This window comes from Manihot esculenta, chromosome 3 (assembly GCF_001659605.2).
Source record: "Manihot esculenta cultivar AM560-2 chromosome 3, M.esculenta_v8, whole genome shotgun sequence".
Taxonomy (NCBI): Eukaryota; Viridiplantae; Streptophyta; class Magnoliopsida; order Malpighiales; family Euphorbiaceae; genus Manihot; species Manihot esculenta.
Genome location: NC_035163.2, coordinates 25,331,169 through 25,354,792, shown reverse-complemented (window position 1 = coordinate 25,354,792; position 23,624 = coordinate 25,331,169). Strand labels below are relative to the sequence as shown.

Below are 23,624 nucleotides of genomic sequence, written 5' to 3'. Positions count from 1 at the left end.
GTCCCTTCGCTCCCAGGGCTATCTGTAGGGCTCAGACCTTTTGCCATGTTTCTTCTCGTGCTTCTCCGGCCTCCTTTCCTCCGGGGCTTTCTCCTTACTTGCCACTCCCTTGGCGAATCAGCTTGTCACCAATGCGTCATCCTGCCTTATATACTTCTCAGCCCTCTTCATCAGCTCGGCCAGTGAGGTCGGAGGCTTCCTGCTTAATGAACCAAAGAACTCGGCTGAGGTCGTCCCCTTTTGCATGGCCTCTACCGCCCTTCCCTCATCGAGCTCGGGAATCTGCAGGGCCTCCGTATTGAAACGAGCGACATACTCCCTAAGCGACTCATCCTTTCTCTGCCTTACTGTTTCTAGATAGCTCGTCTTCCTATCTGCTGGCACCCCGACAATGAACCGGCTGATGAAGTGAGTGGCCAGATCTCCAAAACTTCCAATGCTTTCGGTCTCAAGGCTGTTGAACCACGCCCGCACTGGCCCCGAGAGCGTCGTTGGGAATACCTTGCACATCAAGGCATCCGATAAAGTTTGCAGCTCCATGAAGGTCTTGTAGTTCATGACATGCTCCCTCGGGTTACCAGCTCCGTCATAAGCCGCCATTGATGGCATCATAAACTTCTTAGGGACAGTCTCCTGCTGCACCCACCTTGAGAAAGGTGAAGAAGTGGGCAGGGAGGTTTGGCTCTGATCCTTCTTTCCCGGCTCGGCTAAGAGCTGCTCTCTCAACTTCTGCAGTTTTTGGTCCACATTCTCATTTTCCGGCCTGAGTTTCTTCTCTAAGCGGTATTCCTCCTCCTCTGCTTCACTTCTCGTGCACCTGGTTATCCCGGCGGAATAGTTGTCAGCCTCATCATTCTCTATCAGCTCCCTCACCCTCCTTCCATGGACTCGGGCCTCCGGTTCTTCCTCTTCCCCGGCTCTTCTCCCCATTTCCCCGGTATCACGGCTGCTGGTTTGAAGGCGGTCAGGGGCAGGTTGGGGCTCATTGGTTTGGGGTTCTTCTACCACTGGGAGTGTACTCATCGGGGTGCTGAGGCCCCTGTGTTGCATTATCTGCCCCAACCAGTGGGCGGTGTTCTGTAGTTGGAGGGCCATGATTTGAAGGTCCTGGTTGGATAAGGTAGCGGTGGGAGCATTCCCTGCCAAGCTTAGCGAGAGATTGAGAGGAATGGGTGTTTGGTTATTTAGTGTTGTAGGGCTAGAAAAGGAGAACTGCTGCCCCTCTTGGGCAGAGCTCAGGTCATTTGGGATGTTAAGGTTGCTTTCATTGTGATTAGCCATCGTGGATCTCAGTGGGTTTTGTTAAGAGTGGAACTCCGGTGATGAAAAGATCTCCTTCGTCCCCACAGACGGTGCCAATTGATGATCTGAGATCCAGAAAATAGGGTTTTACAATGGTTCTGTAAAACTGGAGGAGACTATTTCTCCTTTTATATGTTTCCTTTTGTCTGCTAGTGACGTGCTAACAGAACGTATATCATTGGTCCACCTGTTCCTGCTACGTTGATACGGACGTATGAGGGAATCGGATCTCTGCTCCATGCGTAACGGCCTTTGATTCTCCCTGCGCGTGTGTAGATGAACCCACAAGGCAGGTGGATGAATCTTCTTCCTGGTTTCGGGCTGGGCCGGAAGATAGGAACAGAGCTGGGCCCAAAAGGGGTCGGTCTAAGGAGCAGTGAAGGCTGGGCCGACCTGGTTGAGAAATTCAGAGGGGGCCTGGTGTCGAGGATCGAATGGGCCTGACCTGTCAGTGCAGAGGGTGTGTGGGCTTTCGGATGATGGGCTATTGTCGTGGGCCTGACCCTTGACCGGGATGGAGAAACCCAGCGGTCATCAAATTTTTTAACACCAATGTTTATAACAATCAACTCAGCCAATTTGACAAAAAGTAAAAAGTTTGATTTCTATTAATGCATTATGGATATTTATGCATTTTCAATGTTAATAGGATAAATCATCAAACAACTTTGCTCTTACTTTTAAATGATTACCAAACTATTATTTCAACAATATTAAGATAATAATTTCATAATCACTCCTAAAAATGTATTATTGAAAGTAAAATTAATACACACAGCATATAATGAAGGGCAGTCTTTAAGAGTGTGAAGAATGGAGATTAACACACAACATCACAAACATTTTCCCCAAGGCTTATCTATTGATGACTTATTGGAAGAAAAATAATTTCTTCCAATTTCAGTTCAGAGAATGGCTTAGTCAATGGATGCCATTTATCCATTAGGTGAGAAGAAACTTGTTTCATGGTTGGCCGAAATTGAGGATTGGCACTCAAGCATGCATGTGCTATTCGTGCAACATGAACTACCCCTTCAGCAGCTTTGTTTCGAGGAGTTGGGAGACGTTGATCAATCACATCCTCGAGTGGTGTATTTTCATCCATCGGCGAGGATGAGGGGATTGAAAATGATGATGAAAGAGATGAAATGAAATCTCCTGGATGTCTTCCCATTAAAATTTCAATTGTCACCACACCAAAACTGTAAACATCGCATTTTTCATTCACCATCATCGTGTAAGCTAGCTCTGCAAAAGCATCCAATCACACACTTTAGTTTGCAGGTTTTCAGTATCATTACAAGTCATATATAAAGTATGATCTTAAATCTTTTATTGTAAGAGTTGAGTTCATTTGCAGAAGAAGTTTACCTGGAGCCGAGTACCCGAATGTGCCTGCAAATGAGGTCCAATGTGATGAGTCAGGCATCAAAATCCTAGCTGTTCCAAAATCAGAGACATGAGCCTCAAACTCTGAATCCAACAGAACATTGTTACTGGAAATGTCACGATGTATGATTGAAGGAGAGCAGTCATGGTGCATATACGACAATGCATTAGCTATTCCCTTGACAACATTTAGCCTCCTGAACCAATTCAACTCCACTGCTTGTTCTTCATTGCTTAAAATATTTCTTAAACTTCCTCTTTCTATGAATTTATATACCAAAAATGAGTGTTTGGCGTGTGAACAAAAACCATGCAACTTCACAATGTTTCGATGACGAATGTTCATCAACACACAAATCTCACTTTTAAAAGCTTTGAAATCAGTCAGATCTCCATTTTGTGCCTGGTGAAGTTTCTTTACAGCAACCACTCGACCTGTTGGCAGCACAGCTTTGTAGACAACTCCATATCCTCCTTCCCCAATGCAATACTTGGAGTCGAAACCCTCTGTGGCCTTAACAATGTTTTCATATTTCATATCCTCATCACGACCCCACATTGCATAAATATCTTCACCATTTTTCTCCCCTTCCTCTGAGTTAGTTTTTCGGTTTCTGATTCTTTTGCAGAGAACAAAGAAACCCCCAACCAAGACACCGAGTAGCAACAGACTGCAAACGAGGGGAATGACAATAACACGAACCGGTTTACTGTCCTTTTTTCTGATGGTTTTGTTGATTGCAACTGAGACACATGCCTCTAGTCCAGTGTTATTGCCACACAGGTGTCTGTTGTTTTGGAATGCTTCAAATGGAGCCTGCTGAAAGGCTTTATTGTGGGGAATTGGGCCCTCTAACTCATTATAGGATATATTCACCACAGTCAGGCTTGATAAATAATCAAAAGTAGTTGGAATGGAACCTGACAGCAAATTGTGAGAGAGGTTCAATATCTCCATTCTTTGCAACTTCCCGAGTTGTGGCGGTATACCTGCTGTTAACGAATTCTGACTGAGATCAAGAATTTCAAGAGAGCCCAAATTGCCTAGCTCCACAGGAATACTCTCTGTGAGCTTGTTCTTGCTGAGATTCAAGAACAATAGCTTTGAGCAATCTCCAAGCTTTTTGGGAATTGGTCCACTTAGATTGTTAGCTGCCAAGTTAAGACTCTCAAGTTCAGTTAACAATCCAATTTCTTCAGGAATGCCACCTGAAAGTTCGTTATCACCAAGTGAAAGTTGGAACAATCTTAACTGCCCCAATTCCTTTGGAATCATCCCTGCAATGTGATTTGATGAGAGATCAAGCGAATGCAATTGAGCTGCCATTCCAATGTCAGCTGGTATTGTCCCAGAAATATTATTATCCGAGATTTTTAGCGTTGATAAATTGCTGAAACCTTCCCATTTCCATGAAAGCTCACCGTAGAATCTGTTATCACTCAAGTCCATAAAGGTCAACTGTGGGTACGTGCCAAAATCTTCAGATATATTTCCAGTGAGTTGGTTTGCCTCAAGATGGAGCCTCACTAGGCTGCTACAATTTCTCATGCTTTTGGGGATGTGACCCGTGAAACCATTTCCATTAATAGCAAAAGACTTGAGACCTCCACCAGTGCATATGTCTTGCGGTAACTGGCCAGTGAATCTATTAGAATATATTATGAATACTTCCAGGAGAGTGAAGTTGTTCATCTCTGAAGGGAGAGTTCCAGAAAGTTCATTCATTTCAAGAAAGAGTCTTGTAAGCTTTGTCAACTTGCCAATTTCTCTAGGTAAGGAATTGGAAAGTCGGTTATCAGTAAGATAAAGATAAGATAATTCTGTTAAGTTTCCAATGGAAGCTGGAATTGGACCAGTGAGATTATTTTGTGACAAAGCAAGTTCTGTAAGTGAACTGAGCATGCCGATTTCTTCAGGTATGGAACCAGAAAGTTGGTTGCCATAAAGAGAAAGAACCCGTAGATTTGTCAAGTTTCCTATGGAAGTTGGGATTCCACCAGTGAGATTATTTACCGAAAAATCAATCGCAGTGGCAAATTTCATCATTCCAAGTTCCTGAGGTATGGAGCCTGAGAGTTGGTTCATATGAATGTAGAGAATTGGCAATGTTGTCAAATTCCCTATAGAAGCTGGTATTGTACCAGTGAGAAAACTATTTGATAAATCAACATAAATGAGAGAATTCAACATCCCAAATTCTTGGGGAATGGGACCAGATAATTCATTGACAGAAAAATCAAGGATGTTGAGCTTGGACAGATTGCCAATATGAGAAGGAATGTTCCCATGGAAAGAGTTATTACTAAGGTTAAGCTTGACAAGATTGGGAAATGATGGAAAGCTGAAACTCTGAAGAGTACCTTTCAAACCAGAATCTGTAAGGCTTATATTGGAGACGTTTCCTGCTTCATTGCAGTGTATACCAAACCAAAAGCAATGGCTTCCTGCAGTAGTACTCCAAGAAGACAGAAAAGATTGGCTATGATTATCAAGAGAAGCCTTCCATCTCAGAAGAGCATCTGCTTCTACGGCTTCAGATTGAACAGCAGCAGCAGTGGGTGCAGTAGCAAGAACATGAAAAGAAATTACCAGCAGAGGAATAACATGGAAAAGGAGTGATGAAAATAAGCAGAGTGATTTCTGTAGCTTGGAAGCCATGAACTGTGAGAATTGAAACATGGGTGAAAACAGAAAATGTGGATTGAGAATATGCATCATTTGATGTGGTAATTGTATCTTAATTTTTAGATTTTGTTGGGAATTTAATTTTAGAACTTTCCGCTTGAGAATGGAAAGTTTCAAAGTCAACAGCAAAACGGTTAAACTTAATATTCAGTTATTTATTGTGCAAAAATTTTCTTTTTTATTATTATATTTTTTTATGGGCAGCTCCTTGTAATATAGGAACGAATTTATTTTAACCATTAAATAAAATGTTTAAATCAAAATTTGTGTCTAATTAATTAAAGTTTATATAATAAATGTACGAAATCACTAACAAATATTTAATTTAACGATGATAAAAAAAAAACTCATTTCCGTCAAGCTCTCGATAGCCAAAGTCTTACCTGTTATTAATGCCACTGAAGGAATTTTTTGCTTTTGAAGTTTTGGCCTATATATATAGTGAACGAGTCAAGAGGGCATCGTAGATTTGTTGTCGCAGGGACACCTATAAGCTGTTCCTCAAATTAGCATCGAGGATGGTGATAGAAGTGGCCAAATATATATTTAGATACAAAATTAAATATAAAATTGCACATTAATCAAATTAAATTAATTTGAAATAATTGTTTAGATTCTTTAGAAATTTTAATCAATAATAAAAAAATAAAATTTAACAAACAAAATGTTAAAAATCAAAATATTTTATTAAATTTTTAAAAATTAAAAAAAATCTCAAACAATTAACAAAATAACTATTTATAATAATAAAAATTTTACTTTAAAAAATTATAAAAAAATAATAAAATCATAAAATTAACATGAAATTTTTACTTCAAACCATAACTCTCGTCATATATTTTAAAACCGTGCGTTTCAAATTTTTTTTTGAAAAGCTATTATAGACCTTTAAGAAACGTCTGCAGTAAAAGTTAAAGTCGGTTTAAATTTATTATAAAATTTAAAATTAATTGCTCTGCATCACAAGTTAAAATCGGTTTAAATTTATTATAAAATTTAAAGTTAATTACTCTGCATCACAATTACTCTCATGCAAACAAAGAAGAGCGAATGACTTTTTTTATTAATATAAAGAAAATAATATGTGATTTTATTAATTTTTTATTTTAAAATTTATAATTCAATTTTATATTAAAATAGTATTCGATCGTATGATGTCATAATTTCTCTTTCTATATTAATGTGGAATTCATATTATAATATTTTAATTTAAAATTAAATGATATACTCAAAATAAATATGAAGTCTTGGGCTAAAAATTTTATAAAATCACATAATGTTTTTTTTATTTTTTTTAAAAATACCTTAATTAATATATAATTAATGAGATTCATAAATCAGAGAAATATTAAATATGATCAATAGGATACTAAGTTGAACATCAACACCCCTAATCTTGTTAAGGCTCGCACTTAAAAGTCAAATCTTTCCCAACTCATTTTAATATAATATTTTAAATGCCCGTGCAATAAACAATATTGATGTAATGTCAAATAAAATGTGAATTAACTAACAGAAATTTAATCTGATGGTAAGTGTAATCATAAGAAAATTTAACCTCTTTAAACATAATACCTAGTTACTCCAAACATAATACCTAGTTCTATTACAGCCATCTACTATCAGCATTTATTTCTTTCTGAATCAATCACAATCCGGTTTTAATTATGGATATTTCAGCAGAAATGATATCCAAAATAATCAGGGTGAGCAGGAGAGGCTTAGCATGAAGCACAAGCCTCAATCACACGTAGCACCCAAAGAGTTGGTAGGCCATGCAATCAACATCTGAATAACCATGCTGGACTTGCAAAGGATGCTGCAGAAGTCTTTATACGATGAAATTGATATTTTTATTATTTATTAAAAAAATATTATATATTATTTTTATTACTTAATTGTATTAGTTACTATATGTATTAATTTTAAATGTAACTTTTATTAATAAAGAAAAATTTAAAATATATCAAATATAAAAATGATTTTTCTTACTTAATAAATTAAGATAACTTAAATTCTCTTAAAAAATTAAAATAACTTAAATAATTACAAAAATTGAAATAATGAATAAAAATATCAAGCCATATTTCTTTTAACTAATGTTATTTTTAATGATTTTCTTTTAATATTAAAAAGAGAAATAATTTAAATTATTGACAAAAGGGCAAAAAAAAGTTTAAAATGTTATCCGCATGCCAATGACGTGGCAGACTTAGGAAACATTTAGCCTTATAGATCTGAAAGCTAATTGGATAGGAGAATGAACAATGAAAAATTCCTCACAACTTTTCCTCAGCTGTTTCATCTTCCTTTTCTAGTTTCTCGGTTCAGCTGAGGTTTTTCATGGGTTGCTTCCCTTACTCTAAAGGTACCTTTTGTTGTTTTCGGTAGAGCGGCTTCTCCGGCGATGGTTCTTGCTTTGCCAAGAGTCTAGTTATTTTTTTTTCTTGGTTTATTATTGCAGATCTTGGGGTTTAAAAGAGATGGTGTGTTCGTAGATATGGAGGCGAAAGCTTTCTTTGCTCGGACGAAGTCTTAGCATGTGTTCTGTGGTGGGACCTCTTGGGACATCGACGGCCAAACAATCATGTTTTGGCTTCTCCTAAGGCTACAAGAGAGGAGACGCCGACAAGAGTCGCCCCACACCTCCTGAAACTGTGCGTTACCAAGCCAAGTTTGACTGGCATACAGCTGGTTTGGGTGGTCCCAGTTCCTTAATTATGGCTTGTTTTCCTTCAAGTATTGAAGGAGTTCTATGAGGATGTGTGTGAATCCTTCTAACCCGATGCTGTTTGATTTTTGTTGGGTTTGGTTTATTGGCGAAGATAGTGGTTGTCCGGAACAATGCTGCTTGACATTTCGAGAGTTTGGGTTGGATTGGTTTTGGAAGGGTTTTATTTTTTTTTTGGGATCAGGCCGTATGTTTTTGGTATCGTTCCTTGCTCTCTCTCTACTGTATCTGTCGCTAATTTTCTCCATAAAATATGAATAACGTTAAAAAACAAAAGAAGTACCAATGAATATAGCTTATGACTTTATCTAGGAAAAACAAAATACACAAATAATAGAGAAATTGACATTGCACGACTTTTCTTCACTCAGAAACAAACATACGAATTATACCCTAAACATAATTCTTTAATGTATGGGAAGCAATTGTTTTTTGAATTTTATTCATTTTACTTGCCATTTCATCAGAAAGTGAAACATCAAAGTAATTGCAAGATGAAGATGCCAGTAACATTAATATTACATATTTGCAGTTTTCTATATAGGAGCATATAATACAACGGCAGTCAAAGAGGGTGAAGCATGAAACTAAACATGTATTCATACATACAGCATTTCAAACATTCTTGTTTTCCTAAGGCTTAACTACTGAGTCGTCCTTGAAAGAATAAATCTCTCCCAATTTTACTTCAGAGAATGGCTTAGCCAATGGATGCCATTTATCCATTAGGTGGGAAGAAACTTGTTTCATGGTTGGCCGAGATTGAGGGTTGCCATTCAAGCATGCATGTGCTATTCGTGCAATATGTATTATTCCTTCTGCAGATTTGTTTTGAGGAGTTGGGAGGCGTTGATCAATCACATCCTTGAGTGGTGTATTTTCATCCATCAGCGAGGAGGAGGGGATTGAAAATGATGATGAAAGAGATGAAATGAAATCACCTGGATGTCTTCCCATTAGAATTTCAGTTGTCACCACACCAAAACTGTAAACATCGCATTTTTCATTCACCATCATCGTGTAAGCTAGCTCTGCAAAAGCATCCAATCACACACTTTAGTTTGCAGGTTTTCAGTAGCATTGCAACTCATTGTGTAAATACAATGCAAAGTGATCATTTTTTTGATTAAAACCTATGCAAAAGTTGATTGCATTTATTGTTTAACTGTATTGATCGTTTATTGTAATAACTGTACTGATCTTAGTTTGTATGATTCTAGCCATTTGACAATTAAGTCTTCGTGATAACATTAAAACAAGAAAGGGGAAAAAGAAAATTTGTTAAAGTTCATATACATAAATAGGTGAGCCGAAGAATGTACCTGGAGCTGAGTACCCGAATGTGACTGCAAATGAGGTCCAATTTGACGAGTCTGGCATCAAGATCCTAGCTGTTCCGAAATCAGAGACATGAGCCTCAAATTCTGAATCCAACAGAACATTGTTACTGGAAATGTCTCGATGGATGATTGAAGGAGAGCAGTCATGGTGCATGTAGGACAATGCATTAGCTATCCCCTTGACAACATTTAGCCTCCTAAACCAATTCAACTCCACTGCTTGTTCTTCATTGCTTAAAGTATTTTTTAAACTTCCTCTTTCTATGAATTCATAAACCAAAAATGCGTGTTTGGGATGTGAACAAAAACCATGCAACTTAACAATGTTTTGATGATGAATGTTCATCAACACACAAATCTCACTTTTAAACGCTTTGAAATCAGTTATCTCTCCATTTTGTGACTGGTGAAGCTTCTTTACAGCAACTGCTCGACCTGTTGGCAGGACAGCTTTGTAGACAATTCCATATCCTCCTTCCCCAATGCAATACTTGGAGTTGAAATCCTCTGTAGCCTCAACAATGTTTTCATATTGCATATCCTTATCACGACCCCATATTGCATAAATATCTTCACCACTTGGCTCCCCTTCCCCTGAGTTAGTTTCTCTGCTTCTAATTCTTTTGCGCAGAACCAAGAAACCCCCAACCAAGACACCAAGTAGAAACAGACTGCAAATGAGGGGAATGATAATAACAAGAACCAGTTTACTGTCCTTTTTTCTGATAGATTTGTTGATTGCAACTGAGACACATGCCTCTAGTCCAGTGTTATTGCCACACAGGTGTCTGTTGTTTTGAAATGCTTCAAATGAAGCCTCCTGAAAGGCTTTATTGTGGGGAATTGGTCCCTCTAACTCATTATGGGATATATTAACCACAGTCAGGCTTGATAAATAATCAAAAGTAGTTGGAATGGAACCTGACAACAAATTGTGAGAGAGGTTCAATAGCTCCATCCTTTGCAACTTTCCGAGTTGTGGTGGTATCTCTGCTGTTAACAAATTTTGACTAAGATCAAGGCTTTCAAGAGAGCCTAAATTTCCAAGCTCTACAGGAATACTCTCTGAGAGTTGGTTCTTGCTGAGATTCAAGAACAATAGCTTTGAGCAATCTCCAAGTTTTTTAGGAATTGGTCCACTTAGATTGTTAGCTGCCAAGTTAACACGCTCAAGGTCAGATAACAATCCAATTTCTTCAGGAATGCCACCTGAAAGTTCGTTATCATCAAGGGAAAGTTGGAACAATCTTAACTTCCCCAATTCCTTTGGAATCATCCCTGCAAGGTGATTTGATGAGAGATCAAGCAAATGCAATTGAGCTGCCATTCCAATGTCAGCTGGTACTATCCCAGAAATATTATTATTCGAGATTTTCAGCGTTGACAAATTGCTGAAACCTTCCCATTTCCACGAAAGCTCACCGTAGAATCTGTTATCACTCAAATCCATGAAGTTCAACTGTGGGTACGTGCCAAAATCTTCAGATATATTTCCAGTGAGTTGGTTTGCCTCAAGATGGAGCCTCATTAACCTGCTACAATTTCTCATGCTTCTTGGGATGGGACCCGTGAAATCATTTCCATTAATAGCAAAAGACTTGAGACATCCACCAATGCAAATGTCTTGCGGTAACTGGCCAGTGAATCTATTAGAATATATTATGAAAACTTCCAGAAGAGTGAAGTTGTTCATCTCTGAAGGGAGTGTTCCAGAAAGTTCATTCATTTCAAGGAAGAGTGTAGTTAGCTTTGTCAACTTCCCAATTTCTCTAGGTAAGGAGTTGGAAAGTTGGTTATCAGTAAGATAAAGATAAGATAATTCCGTTAAGTTTCCTATGGAAGCTGGAATTGGACCAGTGAGATTATTTTTTGACAAAGCAAGTTCTGTAAGTGAACTGAGCATGCCGATTTCTTCAGGTATGGAACCAGAAAGTTGGTTGCCATAAAGAGAAAGAACCCGTAGATTTGTCAAGTTTCCTATGGAAGTTGGGATGCCACCAGTGAGATTATTTACCGAAAAATCAATCGCAGTGGCAAATTTCATCATTCCAAGTTGCTGAGGTATGGAGCCTGAGAGTTGGTTCATATGAATGTAGAGAATTGGTAATGTTGTCAAATTCCCTATAGAAGCTGGTATTGTACCAGTGAGAAAACTGTTTGATAAATCAATATAAATGAGAGAATTCAACATCCCAATTTCTTGGGGAATGGAACCAGATAATTCATTGACAGAAAAATCAAGGATGTTGAGCTTGGATAGATTGCCAATATGAGAAGGAATGTTCCCATGGAAAGAGTTATTACTAAGGTTAAGCTTGACAAGATTGGGAAATGATGGAAAGCTGAAACTCTGAAGAGTACCTTTCAAACCAGAATCTGTAAGGCTTATATTGGAGACGTTTCCTGCTTCATTGCAGTGTATACCAAACCAAAAGCAATGGCTTCCTGCAGTAGTACTCCAAGAAGACAGAAAAGATTGGCTGTGATTATCAAGAGAAGCCTTCCATCTCAGAAGAGCATCTGCTTCTGTTACTTGAGATTGTACAGCAGCACCGGTTGATGAAGTAGCAAGAACAGGAACAGAAAATACCATGAGAGGAATAAGATGGAAAAGGAGTGATGGAAATAAGCAGAGTGATTTCTGTAGGTTGGAAGCCATGAACTGTGAGAATGGAAACATGGGTGAAAACAGAAAATGGGGATTGAGAGGCAATGGCTGAAGAAGATGCATCAAACAGCCTCAAATTTAGACTTCGTTGGGAATCTAATCAACATATCTTTATAATGGAAGTGTAGGCTTGTGTACATAGTGAAAGAGTCAAAAGGGGAATCGTAGATTTGTCTAATCAACATATCTTTATGATGGAAGTGTAGGCCTGTGTATTTAGTGAAAGAGTCAAAAGGGGCATCGTAGATTTGTGTTCGTAAGGACACCTATAAGCTGTTCGTCAAATTGGCTCTGAGGAAGCTGATAAGACTAGAAATGTGTAAGCATTGGTGGTTGTAGATGGAGAGAGCTAGTGCTTGTCGTTTAGTTTGGACGGATATAGGAGGGCCAGTTTAAATAATGCTTGTCAATTCCACTAGCAAGTGCTTGTCGCTCTAGCTAGTGCTTTGCGAATCCTCCACTGTGGACGCGTCCCTAGATATTGGAGGATTCACAAAAGTCTATTTTCAGAGCTTCAGTGGGACAATGGAGAGAGCCGGTGCTTGTCGCTCACTGGGACCAGTGTAAATAATGCCTCAACTCGGGACCCCGTATTTTATTTAAATCATTAGTCAAGTATCTTACTTTTTTAGACATGAAACCCCAAACCCCACCTCCTTGGAAGGAGGAGGCGTCCATAGTTACACTTGCGAATCCTCCAATGACATCCGATTGAAGCTCTGAAAATAGATTCAACTAATACTAGAATTTGAGACTTGATCCAAGATGCGGCATTTATGAAGGGAGACCAAAAGGAGAAAGAGTATATCAGAAACCAAAACTCAGCTACAGACTTGCCAATTCCACTACTAAAGATTACGAAGAGGGAGGGCATTGCTCCCACTATTGTTTCTAGCCTTAAGGGTCATAGATTCTAAAGAGTCGGCTACTAAATAGAGACGGTAGCTCGGAGGCCCCAGAAATACCTATTTTATTTGAATATTTAATCACTTCAATTAATTCTCATAAATATTAGTATAAATATTTTATGCTGGATATTTTTATTTATTTCAGTTTAGTCCATTCTTTTCAAATAATAATAATATGTCATAGCAAATAATTAACTATGTCTAATAGTTATAAAAAAAAATTAGTTAATTAATGAATTATGAAACAAAATTGTAAATGGAAATTTATTTATCAATCCATTATCACAAAATAAAAGCAGAAGTATATCCTTATTAACTATAAATTAATAAATCTAGCTGTCGTTTTTATTAAGAAATACATATTTTTAACTATTTAATCAAATTAGATTAATTAAACTTTAAGCGAAACTAAAAATTAAGTACTTTTTCAGTAGAATATAAATGCATAAACGTACACAACTTAGTAGGGAACCCAGACAATGGCATCATCATTAAGGAAGTGGCAAATTGGAGGTCCTCCTGGCTTGACCTTGAGGACCTGGAAGGCATAGTGCTTTGGGCTCCAAGCTGAAGTATCTGTGTGGCAAACAACAATTGCTTTAGCCTTAGAGCCATCTTCACCCACCATTGAAATACTATAAACCTTTGTGAATTTGATGGTATGACAATAAAATACAGCATACACATATCTCTCCCTATGGCACACTATCTGCTCCTCTCCGACCATTATGATTCCCTTGAGAATTGTATACTCTTGAGACTCATTCTCTTCTTCTGCCTCATTCAAAACAGCTTCAACATTTTTTCCATACTTTCCAATGGCAAAATCAACCAATGATTCTAATGATGTTGCACAGTATTTGTCTTGTCCTCTAACGTTTGGTGCTTCACATTCTTCAATGGTGATTTTCATGATTTCAGCTTCTTTTGATCTGGGGTTTATTGAGAAATGGTTTAAAATTTCTGATAGCTTGTTGGTTGAAAAGGGTATGGATTCTGCAATTTCACGGGGCAGGAAATTTGACCCATTTGTAGATTTAGTGAAGGCGAGCTTCATCTTTTTTCCAGGAAGGAGATCATCCTGTAAGAAAAATATAGTAGTTGTATTACTGGGTATAGAATTTTGGTTAGATATTTTTGTCATTTTTTCCCAGTAACTAATTTCATAGCATATCCTTGCTCCAACAGCATCCTCCGAGAAAGAATAAGTGATTTTCTTTCTTTCATCTGCTGAAAATACAATTGCAAATCAACAGGAAGAGAGTACTTTAATTTTTTAATAAAAAAATGGAAAAGAATGAATCAAGCTTATTTGCTCTAAGTGGAAAAGGGAACCTGCAGGCTTTAAAAGATCCTGTAGAGCTTTTGGCAAGGGAGTGTTTGGTAACTTGGATCTCCAATACACCTCTGCTGGTAGGAGGGAAGAATTAATTCCTTCTAAAACAAGCAATAAAGCAAAGAGGGGAAATAGATGAAACTCCATGTAAAGTTTGGTATACAGGGGAAACTAAATCAATTGAAATTGAGAATGTGGGATATAAAAGCACAATAATACTAACAATTTTCCTTTTTTATTTTATTTTATTTTTACCATTTATTTAGCATGATTAATTTTGAAAAAAAAAATCAAATGAATCTTATAAAATTATATGAAATTTTTTAATTAAAAAAACTAAAATTTTACATTTTAAATAAAAAAATTAATATAAAAAATTAACGGAATTAAATTTTTATGAAATATTTAATACTCAACGAATGGTTTAATGTATCAAATCTTATTTCAACGGTAATTGATTTGATTGTGATGTGTGGCACTGACTTCAGTGGTCTAGCTGCTTGATAAAATAAATAATTAAGATTTTCTTCCCTTGACTAAGGAAATAACTTGAATTTTGTAGAGGGAATTATTATTTGATTAGTTGGTAACCGCAAATTGTCAAAGCAACTTTTACACTTTGGAAAGGCAGGGGAAAAAAAATCATAATAAATAGAAAATTTCTAGCTTAATGGATTGAACCAATGGTATTGCAAGTTTTTTATATTGTACGGCTATTTTCCTATCTCCAATCTCCATATTAAACTCATAAAACCAACATTTTGAATTTTATGCTTTGAAGGAGACTTTTGAGCTTTGATGGAGACTTTTGAGCTTTGATCGGAATAAATAGAAATTTATAATTTAGTCCCTAAATATTGCCATTATTAATAAGTCAGTTCCTATCTTTTTAAAAATCTATTAAAACGTTCTTATTTTTTCTTTCCGTTAACAAAATAATCATTTCGTCTATTTTTGCAGTTAAAAATATAGTAAAAAACTAAATTATCCCCATTATTTTTCTCCTCCTCCTCCTCTTCCTCCTCCTCCTCCTTTCTTTTCTTATTCATTAATTCTTCCTCCTTCTTCTGCTTTTTCTTCTCCTTCTTCTTCTTCTTCTTCTCCTTCTTCTCCTCCTCCTTCTTCTCCTCCTTCTCCTCCTTCTTCTTCTCCTCCTTCTTTCTCTTCTCCTTCTTCTCCTCCTTCTTCTTCTTCTTCTTTTTCTTCTTTTTTCTTCTTTTTCTTCTTTCTCTTCTTCTTCTTCTCAATCTTCTCCTTCTTCTTCTTCTTCTTCTTCTTTCTCTTCTTCTTCTTCTTCTTCTTCTTCTTCTTCTTCTTCTTCTTCTTCTTCTTCTTCTTCGAAGGAGGAGGAGGAGGAGGAGGAGGAGAAAAGAAAAGATCGGACTATTTCGTTGACAAAAAGAAACAATAAGGACGTTTTAATAGATGTGAGAAAAGATAGGGACTATTTTGTTGACAAACAGAAACGATAAGGAAGGACTATTTCGTTGATGTAAAGAAACGATAAGGACGTTTTAATAGATATGAGAAAAGATATGGACTATTTTATTGACGAAAAGAAACGATAATGACGTTTTAATATATATGAAAAAAGATAAAAATATTTTAATAGATTTTTGAAAATGTAAGGACTAACTTATTAATAATAACAATATCCAATGACTAAATAAAAGATTTTATTTGAGGGTAAAATTAGATTTTAACAATTTTCTCTCCCCTCCTTTATCTAATTTTAACGGAAAATGGGACGAAATGACTATTTCGTTAACGGAAAGAAAATATAAGAATGTTTTAATAGGTTCTAAAAATACAGGGACCGACTTGTTAATAATAGCAATATCCAGAAATTAAATTATAAATCTCCCTACAATAAATTAGCTTGTAATGATGCGAATATTAATTTATAAAAATTTAATATTTTTTGTTCATAATTTTTATTTATTTTTTTAATTTATTATCTTAAAATTATAATAATATATAAATCCACTATTATAATCTTTTATTTTATTTTCAAAAAACATCTCAAAATATTTTTAAATATTTAATAAAATTTAATGTATTTAAAATGAATATAATAAAAAAAATTATATTTCTTAATATATATAAAAAAAATAAAATATATAAAAAATATATAATAAATGGAGTATTATTTTAATATATGAATGATGACAGATAAACCTAGTAAAAACTTGTGGTTTAACGTAATTTTTCAAATTAGGATATGAGATTAGTTTATTATAATAAACTTTAACATATTATAATTTTAATTAATTTTTACAAACTCAACTTAATTTATTAGTTAAAATCGTAACTATAATGTTAAAATTTTAATTTTATTGGCTAAGAAAAAAATTGAAGATATAAAGATAAATTTACGCAAACATTTATTTTTTCTTTTCTAATAGGTCATATATGAAAGATATATTTTTTATTTTTTTTTTACATTTTATATTTTTAAATTTTAATATTATTATTCATTTTATTAATAATTTTGAAAATTAAAAATATCCTCACAACTCATGGATCATTGCCTACTTCCATTATTATTTTGGCTGCATCAAGGAAGTGACAAATTACTATATCTTATTTAATGTTTTTTTAGTAATTTTAATAATAAATATACTCATAAATTATTTGTTACTCAAATATTTCACCTGTTTAGTAATCACTTTTAAATATTTTAACTAAAACCGTAATTATTTAAAATTTTTAATATTTATAAATTTTAAATAATTTATAATCATTTAGTATTTATAAGATAATCTTCATAAATTAAGCTAAATATTTTCTAAACTTCTTTTAATGCAGGTTTTATACAAAAATATATAGCTAAGAATTGTATTGCTCGAAAATGATATGGTTTCAACAATTTTTCTCCTACCCTCTATTGTAAAATTTTTATTATCTTAAGCTGTTTTAAATATTTTTTGACGCGAGTGTAAAAGTATTCAAAAGTAAATTCTATGTAAGCTTAGAGAAAAATGTATAATTCTGAATAGAAAATAAGCTTTTTCATAAAATATAACACTAGTTTTAAATAGATGTATAAAAAAAATCTCAAAATACTGACAAAAAAGATTTCAAAAGCCATTTTGAAACCCTAAATAATGTTCTCAGGCCTTGTGACGGGTTGTACGAAGCCAAAGACAGGTAATAAATGTATATCTCTGAATGAACTTTCAGAATTGATTTTGACATGCATAATAAAAGTTATGGGCAAAACGTTTTTTAACTGCTTAAGGATCGCGTTTGGGCCGGTCTGCCCGAACTAAATATTACAACCCATCTCGTCCCCATTCTCCTCCACTGGGAAAGAACTCGTCCTCAAGTGGAGCGGAAGATTGGAATACAGAGGAGTATCAGAGTCATAGTATCTGGATATGTTCGTCACATTAAATGTCTTGAAAATATCCATAGTGTCAGGAAGATTTATTATATAAACATTGTCATTGATGCGCCTGAGTACTGAATAGGGTCTATACTTTTTGGGTTGCAGCTTGCTGAATGTACCAACTAAGAACCTCTCCTTGTGCAAGAACTTCACCACTGCATCTCCAACTTGGAAGACTTCTTCTCACCTATGCTTATCTGCAACTTGCTTGTACTTTGAGCTTGCTTGCTCCAATTTCTACTTGACTTCTTTATGCACATCCACAATCTGCTCTGCTATGTCTTTGCTGGAACACTAGCATCTGCACCTTTTGGCAGCTTGATCAAATCTAATGTTTGTTGTGGTATCTTGGTGTAGACAACAGAAAAAGGTGAACAACCAATAGCACTATAGAGTGCACTGTTATAAGCAAATTTAGCTTGAGGAAGAACAAGATCACATTGCTTCAGTTTATCCCCACAAAGATTGTGAATCAGGTTGCCAAGGGTTCGGTTGACTACTTTTATTTGGCCGTCAATCTACAGGTGAGCAGTACTGCTGAATTGCAAAGAGAAATCAAATAGTTTCTACAGTGTCCTCCAAAAATAGCTAAGGAACTTCCTGTCACGGTCTGAGGTAATAAATTTTGGAACCCCATAAAGACGGACAATCTCTTTGAAAAACAACCTAGTAATAATAACTGCATCTGAGGTTTTCTTACAAGGAATAAAATGTGACATCTTTGAAAACTTGTCAACCACAATAAAAACAGAATCAACACCTCTTTGTGTACGAGACAGTCCCAACACAAACTGCATAGAATCTTTCCAAATATTTTCTAGGACTAGCACAGGCAGATATAAGCCATTGTTCTTAAATTGGCCCTTGAATCTCTGATAGGTGTAACACTTCTCTACAAATCTGTAGACATTCCTTCTCAGGTGTAGCCAGTAAAATCTTTCCTTGACAGCTGCTAGAGTCTTGTCCCTCCTAAGGTGACCTACTAGTCCGCCTCCATGCAAATCACTAATCACCTTCTCCCTTAAGAATATTTTATGAAAGCATAGCTGGTTCTCATGCATCAAGTAAACGTCAAATAAATAAAATGAAGAAACTGGGTGATTAGTAGATACTTAGGACCATATCTCTTCAAAATCATCATCCTGAGCATATTCCTCTTTCAAATGCTCAAACCCAATTATCTCCTGACTCAAGGTCAGTAGCAGTATTACTCTCTGGCTCAAAGCATTAGCTACCTGATTCTATACACAAAATTTATGCTTCAAAACAAAAAAGAAACTTCGGCAAGTATTGACACCATTGTGCATGCATATCAGTACTAATCTGTTTTTTATTGTTCAAGTACTTTAAGGCCTCATAGTCTGAATAAATCACGAACTCCTTTACAAACAAGTAATGTTTCCATATTTTAAGAGTGCGAAATACAGAATAGAATTTCTTATCATAAGTGCTCCATTTGCGCCTTGCATCGCTGAGCTTTTCACTGAAAAATGCAACTGGCCTCTTCTTTTGAGACAAAATAGCTCCTATTCCCACTCCACTAGCATCACAAACTACTTCAAACAGCTTGTCAAAGTTTGGAAGTGCAAGTACTGGTATTGTACATAGCTTCTCTTTAAGGATGGCAAAGCTGTTGGCTACCTCTTCTCCCCACTGAAACTTCCCTTTCTTCAAACACTTTGTCATTGGGGCAACAATACTACTGAAATTTTTGATAAACCTCTTGTAAAATTAGCTAACCCATGGAAACTGCGTAATTCAGAAACATTTTTGGGCATAGGCCATTCTTTGATTGTTGCAATCTTTGTCTCATCAATATGAACACCCTCATCCAAAATTACAAATCCCAAGAACACTAATTATTGGGTTAGAAAACTGCACTTTTTGATATTAACATACAAAAGATTATCTTTCAAAGAAACTAGCATAGCTCTCAAGTGGGCCATGTGCTCCTCTTCACTACTACTATATATGAGAATATCATCAAAATAAACCATAATAAACTTGCCAATAAATGGTTTAAGTACATGGTTCATCAACCTCATGAATGTATTAGGAGCATTTAACAACTCGAAAAGCATAAACAACCATTCATAGAGGCCCTCTTTGATTTTGAACGTTGTCTTCCATTCATCACCTGGTATAATTCGAATATGATAATACCCATTCTTCAAATCTAGCTTCGAAAACTACTTTGCTCCATGTAATCTATCTAGCATATCATCCAGCCTCGAAATTGGAAACTTATAACCCACCGTAATTCGGTTGATTGCCCTACTGTCAATACACATTCTCCAGCTTCCATCCTTATTTGGTGTCAACAAAGCTGGCACTGCACACAGACTCAAACTCTCTCAAATCAGCCCCTTCCGCAGCAGTTCTTCTACCTTTCCCTTTAGAATATCACTCTCCCTTGGATTTATCCTATAATGAGATAAATTAGAAAGGCTAGCACTAGGAATAAGATCGATTTGTTGCTAAATGTCTCTCATGGGTGGTAATCCATCTGGTGTGTCCTTCTCCATTAATTCTTTGAACTCTTATAATAGAGGGCAGACCAATTCTGGTTGCTCCTTTACTTGCTTTTCAGGCTCATTCATCAAAATCTGCTTCACTATCAAAACATGCACCTGCCTTGTTTTCTTAACTTCAGTAGCAAAATTTTCTATCAAAGTCAAGAACGTGCTCTTATCTGGGATGTCAGGTTTGCTCTTCAAAGAAAGTAATGAAAACTTCATACCATCTTTCTCTAGTTTGTAAACATTACAACTTCCAGAATCCTGCGTATCAACATCATATTGCCAAGGCCTTCACTACAAAAAAACTGTGAAATTGCGACCAAATAACACTAGGCATGTTTCCATAGTTCAACACCAAATAACGCTTTATTATTGAGGAGAAGGAGATCTGCAATGTACAACTCTTCTTATTTAGCTAATAGAATTTGGGTTTTCACCTTTGAAAAGTGAAGTAATATAGCAAAATCAAAAGTGCAGAGCAAGAGAACAGAAAAAAAAAAAAGACAATCTCACATAAGAAAGAGAATTTATTTATAGAGGATCTGGTCAAGAATAAATATTAGATCCAAAAACTAAGGAAAAATCAGTAGATGAAATGAACAATAGGCTTTACAGGAGAGGAGTGATGTATGAATTAACTGATTAGTTCTCCATGTTAGTGGGTTTTGAATGAAAGGTGGAGTTGGAAGAGAGGAGGGTTATGAGAGGTGAGTAGTAGGATTTGTGAGTCCATTAGCGTGAAAGAAAAGAGAAAGAGAGAAGGTGTAAATCATTGTGATTGGAAATTGTGGGCACATGCTATCCATAGTTGGGAATTGATGTATTGGTTTATGATAAGCAATATCAATTTATATTATATGGTTGATGTTCTGCTTCTGCTGCTTAATATGTCTGATGCTATACTGAATTCATTTGACATCCTTTGGAAAAATTACTATAACATATAATTTTAAAGTTAATTAAAATGTTTTTTTATTTGGTTCTTTTGTGAGGAATTTTATAGTCAATTAGTTAAAAGAGAGTACAATTTCAAATTTTAAAACTATGCTTCTCCTTCAAAATCTTCACTTGTTTATCCTCATTTAATAAAACCACCAATCCAAAACTAGCTGAACTCTCCCACCTCCACCTTGTTCTCCTATCTCTGGATTCTTCTCTTTGATTTGAGATTCGCAACTGGTAGTCTTAATGGGTCATAGCCAACTTTTTGTCCAGATTTCTTCAATTTATAGGTTTTATTTTGTTGATTTTGTCATGTAAAGCAATACAGCTCTGCTGATAACATTGTGCATTGCACTCCCAGGTAGAGGAGAATATGCGATTAAGGACTGAACTTCAGAAAAAAATTCAGGAACTTGAAAAATATGTAAGTGCTTCTAATAGTTTCTGCTACTCTATCCAATATGAATTGAATTGCTAGCTGATTAAATCCAAGTAATTCCTTGTTAGCTGGTGTATTTGCTGGTCTATAATTCCTGTTTTCTTTCTCTTAACTTTTTTTCTGTATTAAGTATCACTTCCATCTTCCTATGAATATGTTAATTCCTTATCTATTTCTTTGTGTTTTTCTTTTTCTTTTCTGTCTGTTCATCTTAACACTCTCATTCTTGCTCATGCTAAACAAAGAAAGCTCCCAGCTATGCTGAAAAAAAAAAAGAAAATATTTTTTTTGAGTTCGAAACTTATTTCTCATTCAACTGCTGGTAGTTTTTAATAAGAACTGTTATTAGCTGCATTAAGCACATTTGCCTTCAAATTAATTTTTTCCATTGTAATTTTTAATTGTCATATGCCCATATCATTGACTATGTAATTCTTGATATTTGCAATTGAGAATGGTTGTCATGAGCTGATTTTTCTTTTCTCTTCCGAGTTATAATTCAATTCTATCCCCCCTTTTCATGTTTTATTTTTTTTTCACCTTTTCTTGCATCCTCTTTCCATTTTAATAAAACGAAAGCTAAGGTGTTGGGGATTTTCATTTCACCATAGTGCATGTTTTAGGAAACATACATTATTGATTATACCAGGCTAACATAGGTCTGTTTAAATGCTGCATATGCTCTAATTTGGACAAAACGAGGCTCAATTGCTCAAAATGGTTAAGCATGCCTTAGTATCTTGACCTTACACTTCCAACATAATCAGGTTAAAGCTACTATATATATATATATATATATATATATATATATATATATATATATATATATATATATGTATATAATTTTTTGGTTTCCATTTTCTTTTCTTCCAAAGTTATTATGTCTTATTTATAGCCTTGCTTTCGTCTTTTGAAATTTTAAAATGGAGTTTGCAAAACTTCTGCAGGTACTAAAACTGGAGAATATGGACAAAACCAGGCATTGGAAAATCGTGGGCTGTAGCGCATACACAGGGGAGGGGCTGCTTGAGGGATTTGATTGGTTGGTTCAAGACATGATGATACCTTAGGATCTAGTCAACATTAAGCAATAGAGTTAGGTTTTTTTTATTGGCCCTCTCAGAGAACTGATTAACGTCCATTTGTACTGTTTTATTAACTATCTTATTGTTGTGGAATTTAGTCAAGCTGTGAATTCGACAAAAAAAAAAAAGTCAAGCTGTGAAACTTTTTGGGTCAATAGTATTATTAAAACTTTCAATGGGAAGTTTGGGTCAATATTAGTGACTAATCAGCCATAAAAGTAAATTAAATAACAAATATTTTTTTGATTTTACTATTAATTTGCAACGAAATAACGACCAAATGCTTTTTTTTGAGGCGATCAAATAATAACGAAATAGCGATCAAATTAGCGATCAAAACAACAATAATTTCGCGATCAAAATTTAGTGATAAAAAAATGGTCGCTGATTGGTCACTATTTTGAAATATTTAATTTGCCATGACACCAAATTAGCGATCAAAAAATGGTCGCTGATTGGTCGCTATTTTGTAATACTTAATTTGCCATGACACCAAATTAGCGACCAAAAAATGGTCGCTGATTGGTCGCTATTTTGTAAGTTGACACACATCCATGTCTATCACATCACAGTATACAGTATCGTGGTATTTGCCTATAGAGAAAGGCACTTTACACCATTTTGTCACATTTATTTTTCCAGTATCATATTTAATCCACCCTAACGAATAAGGTTCTGGGTGCTTCTCAACAGGCAGCTTCAACTTCTTCACTGTCTCCCTCCCGATAATGTTCTTGTAGCTTCCGCTGTCCACTATAAACACCCTGTCACCAATTGTGCAACGAGTTCTAAATAACTGATGCCATTGCATTTCCTCTACACGCTTAAGGACCAGCATCATCCTCCGTACAATATAGGTATGTCTCTCATTTAATTCATATTCCTCCC

The 23,624-nt window shown here is 35.4% G+C and overlaps 3 protein-coding genes and 2 long non-coding RNA genes across 7 annotated transcripts; 2 read left to right on the top strand and 3 right to left on the bottom strand.

Annotated features, from left to right (window-relative positions):
* Window positions 1–2,033: 2,033 nt before the first annotated feature.
* On the bottom strand, window positions 2,034–5,396 carry LOC110611294 (MDIS1-interacting receptor like kinase 2). The gene is made up of 2 exons (XM_021751518.2): window positions 2,674–5,396; window positions 2,034–2,550 (listed from the first exon to the last, which is right to left on the bottom strand). The coding sequence occupies exons 1-2, from the start codon at window positions 5,369–5,371 to the stop codon at window positions 2,162–2,164; spliced, it is 3,087 nt and encodes a 1,028-aa protein (XP_021607210.2). The 5' UTR covers window positions 5,372–5,396; the 3' UTR covers window positions 2,034–2,161.
* LOC122723179 lies at window positions 2,480–9,319 on the top strand. The gene is made up of 2 exons (XR_006350115.1): window positions 2,480–2,586; window positions 9,176–9,319. It is a non-coding gene; the product is annotated as an uncharacterized LOC122723179 (long non-coding RNA).
* LOC110611293 (MDIS1-interacting receptor like kinase 2-like) lies at window positions 8,602–12,649 on the bottom strand. Of its 2 annotated transcripts, XM_043954545.1 has the most exons (3): window positions 9,812–12,648; window positions 9,431–9,709; window positions 8,602–9,139 (listed from the first exon to the last, which is right to left on the bottom strand). In XM_043954545.1, exons 1-3 carry the CDS (start codon window positions 12,177–12,179, stop codon window positions 8,742–8,744), a joined length of 3,045 nt encoding a protein of 1,014 aa, XP_043810480.1. In that variant the 5' UTR covers window positions 12,180–12,648; the 3' UTR covers window positions 8,602–8,741. The 2 variants fall into 2 exon arrangements, with proteins under 2 accessions (XP_043810480.1, XP_043810479.1); XM_043954544.1 differs by having other exon boundaries at window positions 9,431–12,649.
* Window positions 12,650–13,415: 766 nt separating this feature from the next.
* On the bottom strand, window positions 13,416–14,523 carry LOC110612382 (BURP domain protein RD22). 2 transcript variants are annotated; one of them, XM_043954503.1, is made up of 2 exons: window positions 14,360–14,523; window positions 13,416–14,254 (listed from the first exon to the last, which is right to left on the bottom strand). In XM_043954503.1, the coding sequence occupies exons 1-2, from the start codon at window positions 14,505–14,507 to the stop codon at window positions 13,485–13,487; spliced, it is 918 nt and encodes a 305-aa protein (XP_043810438.1). In that variant the 5' UTR covers window positions 14,508–14,523; the 3' UTR covers window positions 13,416–13,484. The 2 variants fall into 2 exon arrangements, with proteins under 2 accessions (XP_043810438.1, XP_021608849.2); XM_021753157.2 differs by having other exon boundaries at window positions 13,416–14,251.
* A 6,084-nt stretch (window positions 14,524–20,607) lies between these two features.
* LOC122723188 lies at window positions 20,608–22,918 on the top strand. Its single transcript, XR_006350146.1, has 2 exons — window positions 20,608–22,418; window positions 22,599–22,918. It is a non-coding gene; the product is annotated as an uncharacterized LOC122723188 (long non-coding RNA).
* The last annotated feature ends 706 nt before the right edge of the window (window positions 22,919–23,624 follow it).

Coding starts and splice junctions, on each gene's coding strand:
- LOC110611294 (XM_021751518.2), bottom strand. CDS start 5,371: ATGTTTCAATTCTCACAGTTCATGGCTTCCAAGCTACAGAAATCACTC. Junction 2,551..2,673: donor ATTCGGGTACTCGGCTCCAG/GTAAACTTCTTC, acceptor ATGCTTTTGCAG/AGCTAGCTTACACGATGATG.
- LOC110611293 (XM_043954544.1), bottom strand. CDS start 12,179: ATGCATCTTCTTCAGCCATTGCCTCTCAATCCCCATTTTCTGTTTTCA. Junction 9,140..9,430: donor ATTCGGGTACTCAGCTCCAG/GTACATTCTTCG, acceptor ATGCTTTTGCAG/AGCTAGCTTACACGATGATG.
- LOC110612382 (XM_043954503.1), bottom strand. CDS start 14,507: ATGGAGTTTCATCTATTTCCCCTCTTTGCTTTATTGCTTGTTTTAGAA. Junction 14,255..14,359: donor GGATCTTTTAAAGCCTGCAG/GTTCCCTTTTCC, acceptor TTGTATTTTCAG/CAGATGAAAGAAAGAAAATC.